This window comes from Chiloscyllium plagiosum, unplaced genomic scaffold (assembly GCF_037043375.1).
Source record: "Chiloscyllium plagiosum isolate Xiang-an unplaced genomic scaffold, Cpla_swu_hap1 HiC_scaffold_19, whole genome shotgun sequence".
Lineage (NCBI taxonomy): Eukaryota > Metazoa > Chordata > Chondrichthyes > Orectolobiformes > Hemiscylliidae > Chiloscyllium > Chiloscyllium plagiosum.
Window position 1 is genome coordinate 18,880,185 of NW_028270157.1, and position 9,949 is coordinate 18,890,133.

The 9,949-nt window shown below is 45.0% G+C and overlaps 1 protein-coding gene across 2 annotated transcripts in view; it reads right to left on the reverse strand.

Annotated features, from left to right (window-relative positions):
* LOC122559795 (tetraspanin-9-like) overlaps positions 1-9,949 on the reverse strand; it is a 190,992-nt gene that overhangs the window by 20,057 nt on the left and 160,986 nt on the right. For both annotated transcript variants that reach the window (XM_087997082.1, XM_087997081.1), the window contains one exon: positions 3,063-3,254. In XM_087997082.1, coding sequence (XP_087853208.1) covers positions 3,063-3,254 — 192 coding nt within the window. The remainder of the gene's footprint in view (positions 1-3,062; positions 3,255-9,949) is intronic.

The window sequence follows — 9,949 nt, forward strand, 5'->3', positions numbered from 1 at the left end:
CAAGTAAAAGAGGGACTCTCAAAAATTCAGCACAAATACAGAAAATAGTGTTGCTCTATTACCGCAAATACCATCATTGGTGCTATTTTTCCTGGAGTGTCGGAGGCTGAGGGGGACAACTTATAGAACTTTATAAAATCATAAGGGGCATGGATAGGTTGAAAAATAAAGGCTTTTTTCCCTGGGGTGGACGAGTCCAAAACTAGAGGCATAGATTTAAGGTGAGAGGGGAAAGATTTAAAAGGGACCCAAGGGCAATATTTTCATACAAAAAGTGGTGTGTGTATGGAATGAGCTGCCAGAGGAAGTGGTGGAGGCTGGTACAATGACAACATTTCAAAAGGCATGTGGTTGGGTTTATGAGTAGGAAGAGTTTAGAGGGATATGGGCCAAGTGCTGGCAAATGGGACTAGATTAATTTAGGATATCTGGTGGGCATGGGCAAGTTGGACTGAGGGGTCTGTTTCTGTGCTGTACTCTGTGAATAACAAAGCACTTCCAAAAATCAAAAGGAAGTCATTGGGTAAATCTCAAGAGACATTCTCGAAAGAAAAAATTATTTTGACTCTTGGCCTAGCTACTATCTATGTCATCGACTGAGACAAAGAGACAGAGTAATGTAGCAAGAATGAAAAAAAGATGGAAATGGATGCAGACAGGTTAATGAGAGGGCAACAAGTTAGCAGGTGGAGTACAACGTGGGGAAAGTGTGAGGTTATTCACTTTGGTAGTAAGAAGAGAAGGAGGAAGGGATTTAGCTGGCTTATGTTGACTTTCAGAGAGGTTTAGCTGCACTAGTGCAAGGAATGCTAAGTCAGCATGCAGGTACAGCAAGCAATTCAGAAGTCAAATGGCATGTTGACCTTCACTGCAAAGGGATCGCTGTACAGGAATAAAACAGGTACAGCTATAAATGTTACAGGGAATTGGTGAGACATCTCTGGAGTCGGAGTCATACAGCATGGAAACAGATCCCTCGGCCCAACTTGTCCATGCCAACCAGGCAGAACTTTGCCTGCATGTGGCCCATATTCCTCCAAACCTTTCCAAACCATGGACCTATCTTTTAAATGTTGTAATTGTACTCACCTCTACCACTTTCTCTGGCATATATGCACCATCCTCTGTGTGAAAAAGTTGCCCCTCAGGTCACTTTTAAATCGTACCTCTCTCACCTTAAGCCTATGCCCTTTAATTTTGGACTCCCCTACCCTGGGGAAAAGACCGTGGCTATTCACCTTATCTATGTCCCTCATGACTTTATGGACCTCTATAAGGTAACCCCTCAATGTCTTATACGTCATGGAAATATGTCCCAGCCTAATTCAAATGTTCCAGACTCGGTAACATCCTTGTAAACCATTTCTGCACCCTTTACAGTTTAATAGCATCCTTCTTATAGCAGGACGACCAGAATTGTTTGCAGTATTCCAAATGTGGCCTTAGCAAGGTCTTGTACAGCTGTAACATGACGTCCCAACTCCTGTACTCAATGCTCTGACTGAAAGCATGCATGCCAAATGCCTCCTTCACCACCCTGTCTATCTGTGATAGCATTTTCAAGCAACTATGTATCTGCACTCAGAGTACAGTGCGCAATTTTGATTTCCATATTTATGGAAGAATATACTGGCACTGGAATTGTGTCAGATCAACTCCTGGAGTGAGGGCTGTTTTACATTGGGAGATGGAATCATAGAATCCCTACAGTGTGGAAACAGGCCATTTGGCCCAAGAAGTCCACACTGACCCTCCGAAGAGTAACCCACACAGATCCATTCCCCTATATTTACCCCTAACTAATGCACCTAACCTACACATCCCTGAATACTATGGGCAATTTAGCATGGCCAAGTCACCTGACCTGCTGGGTTGTGGGAGGAAACCCACGCAGACACAGGGAGAAAATGCAAATTCCACACAGACAATCGCCCGAGGCTGGAGTTGAACCCAGGTCCCTGGCGCTGTGAGGCAGTAGTCCGAACCACTGAGCCACCATGCTGCCCCAATTGAGTAAATTGTATTGGTAATGTTTGGAGATTAAACAAATGAGAGATGATCTTATTGAAACAGGAAAGATTCTCAGGGAGTTGACAGGGAAGACATTGAGTATTGAGTCTCCCTGGATGGGGAATGTAAGACACAGAGACTCGGGAAAAGTGATGAATTGTTTAGGACTGGAATGAGGACAGATATTTTCCCCGAAATGAGATTAGATTCCCTACAGTGTGGAAACAGGCCCTTCGGCCCAACAAGTCCACGCCAACCCTCCGAAGAGTCACCCACCCAGTCCCATTCCCCATATTTAGCCCTGACTAATGCACCTAACGCCATGGGCAATTTAGCATGACCAATTCACCTGACCTGCTCATCCTTTGGATTGTGGACGGAAACCAGAGCACCTGGAGGAAACCCACGCAGACACGGGGAGAACATGCAAACTCCATACAACACCCACCAGAGGCTGCAATCGAACCTGGGACCCTGGCACTGTGAGGCAGCAGTGCTAACCACTGAGTCACCGTGCCACCCTTAAACAATTCAGGATCTTCCGACTTATGTGCTACAGAATTTTATTGACGCTTCATTATTGAATAAATTTAAGGACACTTTTTTTTACATAACTGAATACATTTCAAGACAGATTGCTGGTCTCTCAGACTATCAGTTGAAGGCAATAATCATATTGGATGCTGAATCAGGCCTTAACGGTATACCCTGGCATAATTGTTTTCGTTGTAGAATGGTGAGGTATACACACACACACACACACACACACACACACACACACACACACACACACACACACACACACACTCACACACACACACACACACACACACACACACACACACACACACACACACACACACACACACACACACACACACACACACACACACACACACACACACACACACACACACACCCCACTGATACACACATAATGCTGTCCTCACCGACAGCAATCAGTCAGCCACAGTTCTCTATGTAATGCACGTCTTACTGGCTGCTTCAACCACAGCCTCAGCCACGCCTGCTGGGTATTAATAGTCACTCACACTTAAAAGGAGGCACTTGCTTTCCTTGATGGCACCGAGACACCCCAGAAATCCGACCACCATCACAATGGTCCCAATGGCAATGAGCAGGTTGGCAGCTGAGAGCGAAGGCAGACTCGGTGCTAAGGTGGCGAAGCTGCCTTGTGTAGCTGACAGCCATATTCCCACTCCCAGGAGTCCACAGCCACAGAGCTGGAAGAGACAAATCAGCATTAATCACGTGTAGGAAACGCAGAGTGAACACATGAGAAAACAAAAGCTTCCACTTACATAGCACCTTTCGAGGAACCAGCAACCCCTCCCTGCCATGCCCCAGCCAGTCAGAGTCAATGTTACTGTGTAGAAACCCCAGCGGCCGACTGTGCACAGCAAGCTCCCACAAGGTGCAAGTCACAATGTCAAGAATATTGGTTTTGAATTCAGAGGTTAGGTCAGGAGTGCCACCTCTCTCGCCTTTCGTCGGAGCAACTTTTATGCTCACTGAGAGAAGAGGTGGGGCCTCAGCTTAACACCAACAGTGCAGCACACCCTCTAGTCCTGCGCTGTAAGAGGAAACTTAGATTTCTGTGCTCACAGCCATTCAGTGGGACTCAAACCCACAACCTTCTGCATTCGCAAGTGTCACTGAATACTTCAACTCAAAGGCAGCCTCCCCTGACACTGGTGATCAAATGAATGAACAGCAGGTAAGCAGCAGTAATTGGGGTATAGGGATGAAACCAAAGGGCAAAGCAGAATTTCACAACCACATTCTGTCAATCCACTGCAACTGAAAACTTGTGAACTATTTTAGTTGGACCTGGGTGAATGAACATCGTGGCACCAAGTGAAGGTTTAGTTTTGCCTTCAGTTAGGAATGGAATATTTAAATCGCAATCACTTCCCTGCAGAATCGAACTGCACTGTCACAATGTTGCGTGCACTTGCATTAACTTCTTCAAAATGAAATCATTTTAAAATTCCGGTTCTTGCATCATCGAAACATGCTAAATTACATCAGATTAGACACATTTAAAAATGTTGTCTCGGATGGAAATCTACCTGTGAAACCTCTCCCCTCTCCAAAAGACTGATCAATTAAAATGTTCAGGACTGAGACTGTCAGATTTCTATGAGGTAAAGGATGTTAAGGGTAAATGGGATTAGGATACAGATTAACGCTGATTTAATCGCAAGATATCAGGCTCGAAGACTTGAACGGGTGTCTTTAGTTCTGATTAGCCGACATAAGAAGAGAATCTATAAACAGGAGATATTCCAGCTGTCCTTGAAGAAGGAGCCTGCAATGGTCATTAGCACACTCCACGGCTTTCATGATCACTGGACACCAGGAAGCCTGGATTGTTTTTAATCTCTGTCCAAAACAAAATTATAATTCAATCTTAAATTACAGTGGTCTTTTAAAGCTCTTTTAATTTGGTTTGATTGGCTTCAAAAAAAATAATTAAACAGGGTAGTGAATATTTAGCCAGGATCAAATTTCATGAACTTTAAATTAACTAACGTTTTAAGCACCTTTAAAACATCTAATGCAGTTTGGTTATGTGAGGTTTATGGCACAGACCAATTTTATTTTATTCAGTCACAGGATGTGGGCACCACTAACTAAAGGTTTTGTCCAAAGGACGCTTGATCATAAGACCATAAGACATAGGAGTGGAAGTAAGGCCATATGGCCCAATTAGTCCACTCCGCCAGTTAATCATGGCTGATGGGCACTTCAATTCCACTTACCCGCACTCTCCCCGTATCCCTTAATTCCTTGTGAGATCAAGAATTTATCAACCTCTGCCCTGAAGACATTTAATGTCCCTGCCTCCACTGCACTCCGTGGCAATGAATTCCACAGGCCCACCACTCTCTGGCTGAAGAAATATCTCCTAATTTCCGTTCTAACTTGACCCTCTCTAATTCTAAGGCTGTGCCCACGGGTCCTAGTCTCCCCGTCCAACATCACCTTAAACCCAGCAAAGAGGGTTCAGCAAGAAGCTCAATTAATTAATTAATGTAATTCTCAGTATCAAGAATAAAAGGGCTGAACAATTACAACTAAAGGTAAGGAAAAATTAATTCACTCAAAAGGTCCTCTGCCACGGAGGATTCTTCATCATTGAATACGTTTAAGGCTGGGATACGCAGATCTTTCATCTCTCGGGAAGCACGTGATAAAGGGAGTGAGCAGGAAAGTGTCACTAAAGCCCAAGATCAGCTATGATCATGTTGAATGACACAGCAGACTCAATGGGCCGAATGGTCTATACCCACTCCTATTTCTAGCTTTGCATCAAACTGTCTTCTGGAAGCCAACTGGCTGTTGTCCCCTTGCTTTGCTGAGCCACAGAATGGTGACTCCACAGAAGGAGGCTTTTTGGTCCATTGTTTTCACAATGGCGCTGAACTCATCTAATCTCTCCCGTAGCCCTCCAAATTGGTTGCCCTCTCATGCTCAATAATTCCCTCTTGACAGCCTCAATCAGGTCTACTTCCACCGTACTCACAGGCAGCTGTTTTCAGATTCTAACCACTTGCTGTATTATAAAGATTTTCCTTATACCATCTTTCGTCCTTTTGCCAATCAATGTAAATCTGTGTTCTCTGATTCTTGATTCTTCCAGCAGTGGGAGCAGTTTCTCTCGACCTACTCTGTCCACAGCCCTCTCGATTTTGATTATCTCCATCAAACCTTCTCTTCTCCAAGGACAAAACCCTCAGAGTCTCTCATCTTTCCCTCACGCCTCACATTGCTCAGTTAAACCTTTTCTGTATCCTCACTTCTGTTAAACCTCAGTGATGGAAATCCAAGTGACTGAAGGTTCTCTAGTTTTAAAGGGACTGACAGACCTTGACTATCTTCCATTCTGCTCCTGACAACGGTCTTCAACTAACGAAAGTACTACATTTCCAAGTCTGAAAGAGAATAGATTCTGGAAGAATCTTGAAACTTCCAGATCATGTGAATTTTTAAATTCCAGACTTGGGAAAGATGGCAAATGTAATTGTAGAACAAAAATGTATCGTACTGATTATGGAAAAAAAGCTTGGAGTGGGGTGTGTGATGTTATAAATGGGTTTGAAAGGTTTCTTCAGTCATAACCACTTTCATAAACTTCTTCAACATTACTGCAGATAAAGAGATTAATGAATCATTGATACATGTTCTCATTCCTAGTAGAATTGGAGGGAAATTTACAAAGGAAGATCCCAGTAGGAGACAATAATGTCACCACTGCAGAATGCGGCTCAGTAAAGCAAGGGGACAACAGCCAGTTGGCTTCCAGAAGACAGTTTGATGCAAAGTTCGAAATAGGAATGGGTATAGGCCATTCGGCCCATTGAGTCTGCTCTGTCATTCAACATGATCATAGCTGATCTTGGGCTTCAGTGATACTTTGCTGCTCACTGCCTTTACCATAATTAAAATACACACAACACCAGGTTATAATCCAACAGGTTTACTGGAAGCACTAGCTCTGCTCCTTTATTAGGTAGCTGTGGAGTAGCATCATAAGACACAGAATTTATACCAAAAGATTACAGTGTCATACTGAAACGATATATTGAACAACAACCTAGGTTCGTTCAATATATTGTTTCAGTTGCATGACACTGTACCCCCACCACCAGGGATATATTTCCCTCCCCACCTATTTCCGCTTTCTGCAAAGACTGTTCCCTCCGTGACTACCTGGTCAGGTCCACGCCCCCCCTAGAACGCACCCTCCTGTCCTGGCACCTTCCCCTGCCACTGCAGGAATTGCAAAACCTGCGCCCGCACCTCCTCCCTCACCTTCATCCAAGGCCCCAAAGGAGCCTTCCACATCCATCAAAGTTTTACCTGCACATCCACCAATATCATTTATAGTATCCATTGCTCCCGATGCGGTCTCCTCTACATTGGGGAGACAGGATTCCTCCTAGCAGAGCGCTTTAGGGAACATCTCCGGGACACCCGCACCAATCAACCCCACCGCCCTGTGGCCCAACATTTCAACTCCCCCTCCCACTCTGCCGAGGGCATGCAGGTCCTGGGCCTCCTCCACCGCCGCTCCCTCACCACCAGACGCCTGGAGGAAGAACGCCTCATCTTCCGCCTCGGAACAATTCAACCCCAGGGCATCAATGTGGACTTCAACAGTTTCCTCATTTCCCCTTCCCCCACCTCACCCCAGCTCCAACCTTCCAGCTCAGCACCGTCCTCATGACCTGTCCTACCTGCCTATCTTCCTTTCCACCTATCCACTCCAACCTTCTCTCTGACCTATCACCTTCATCCCCACCCCCATTCACTCATTGTACTCTGCTACCTTCCCCCACCCTCCTCTCTGACCTATCAATTCCATCCCCACCCCCATTCACCTATTGTACTCTATGCTACTTTCTCCCCACCCCCACCCCCCTCTCATTTATCTCTCTACTCTGCAGGCACCCTGCCTCTATTCCCGATTAAGGGCTTTTGCCCGAAACAGTGATTTTCCTGCTCCTCGGATGCTGCCTGACCTGCTGTGCTTTTCCAGCACCACTCTAATCTAGACTCTGATTTCCAGCCTCTGCAGTCCTTGTTTTTACAATAGACAATAGATGCAGGAGTAGGCCATTCTGCCCTTCGAGCCTGCACCACCATTCAATATGATCATGGCTGATCATCCTTAATCAGTATCCTGTTCCTGCCTTATCTCCATAACCCTTGATTCCACTATCCTTGAGAGCTCTATCCAACTCTTTCTTAAATGAATCTAGAGACTGGGCCTCCACTGCCCTCTGGGGCAGAGCATTCCACACAGCCACCACTCTCTGGGTGAAGAGGTTTCTCCTCATCTCTGTCCTAAATGGTCTACCCCGTATTTTTAAGCTGTGTCCTCTGGTTTGGCACTCACCCATCAGCGGAAACATGTTTCCTGCCTCCAGAGTGTCCAAGCCTTTAATAATCTTATATGTCTCAATCAGATCCCCTCTCAGTCTTCTAAATTCAAGGGTATACAAGCCCAGTCGCTCCAGTCTTTCAGCTTAAGGTAGTCCCGCCATTCCAGGAATTGACCTTGTGAACCTACGCTGCACTCCCTCTATAGCCAGAATGTCTTTCCTCAAATTTGGAGACCAGAACTGCACACAATACTCCAGGTGTGGTCTCACCAGGGCCCTGTACAGCTGCAGAAGAACCTCTTTGCTTCTATACTCAATCCCTCTTGTTATGAAGGCCAGCATGCTATTAGCTTTCTTCACTACCTGCTGTACCTGCATGCTTACCTTCATTGACTGGTGTACAAGAACACCCAGATCTCTTTGTACTGTCCCTTTACCTAAATTGATTCCATTTAGGTAGTAATCTGCCTTCCTGTTCTTGCCACCAAAGTGGATAACCATACATTTATCCACATTAAACTGCATCTGCCATGCATCTGCCCACTCACCTAACCTGTCCAGGTCACCCTGTAATCTCCTAACATCCTCCTCACATTTCACCCTGCCACCCAGCTTAGTATCATCAGCTAATGTTATTACTAATACCATCTTCTATATCAGTAATATATATTGTAAAAAGCTGCGGTCCTAGCCCTGATCCCTGCGGTACCCCACTGGTCACTGCCTGCCATTCCGAAATGGAGCCGTTTATCACTACTCTTTGTTTCCTGTCAGCCAACCAACTTTCAATCCAAGTTAGTACTTTGCCCCCAATACCATGCACCCTAATTTTGCTCACTAATCTCCTATGTGGGACTATATCAAAAGCTTTCTGAAAGTCCAGGTACACTACATCTACTGGATCTCCCTCATCTATCTTCAGAGTTACATCCTCAAAACATTCCAGAAGATTAGTCTAGCATGATTTCCCCTTCATAAATCCATGCTGACTCTGACCTATTCTGTTTCTACTATCCAGATGTGTCGTAATTTCATGCTTTATAATAGACGCCAGCATTTTTCCCACCACTGAGGTCAGACTAACTGGTCTATAATTTCCAGCTTTCTCCCTCCCACATTTCTTAAAAAGTGGTACAACATTAACCACCCTCCAATCCGCAGGAACTGATCCCGAGTCTATCGAACTCTGGAAAATAATCACCGACGCATCCACGATTTCTCGAGCCACTTCCTTCAGTACCCTGGGATGTAGACCATCAGGCCCCAAGGACTTATCAACCTTCAGAGCTAACAGTCTCTCCAACACCAATTCCTGGCAAATATAAATTCCCTTCAGTTCAGGTCCTTCAGCCACTGTTACCTCAGGGAGATTGGCTTGTGTCTTCCCCAGTGAACACAGATCTGAAGTACCCATTCAATTCTTCTGCCATTTCTTTGTTCCCCGTAATATATTCCCGTGTTTCTGTCTTCAAGGGCCCAATTTTAGTCTTAACCATTTTTTTGCCTTTCACATACCTAAAAAAGCTTTTACTATCCTTCTTTATATTTTTGCCGAGTTTACCTTCGTTCCTCATTTTTTCTCTGCGTATTTCCTCTGTTGTTCTTTAAAGGCTTCCCAGTCCTCCGTTTTCCCACTTATCTTTGCTATGTTATACTTTTTCTCTTTTAACTTTTTATGTTTCTTTACTTCCCTCGTCAGCCATGGCCACCTATGCCTCCTCCTGGGATCTTTCTTCCTTTTTGGAATGAACTGATCCTGCATCTTCTGCATTATACACAGAAATATCCGCCATTGTTCCTCCGCGGTCATCCCTGCTAAGGTATTGCACTATTGAACATTGGCCAGCTCGTCCCTCATACCTCCATAGTTCCCTTTATTCAACTGGAATATTGTCACTTCCGATTGTACCCTCTCCTCTCAAATTGCAGATTGTAGCTTATTGTATTATGGTCACTACTTCCCAATGGCTCCTTCACTTCGAGGTCCCTGATCAATTCTGGTTTGTTGCACAATACCAGATCCAGAA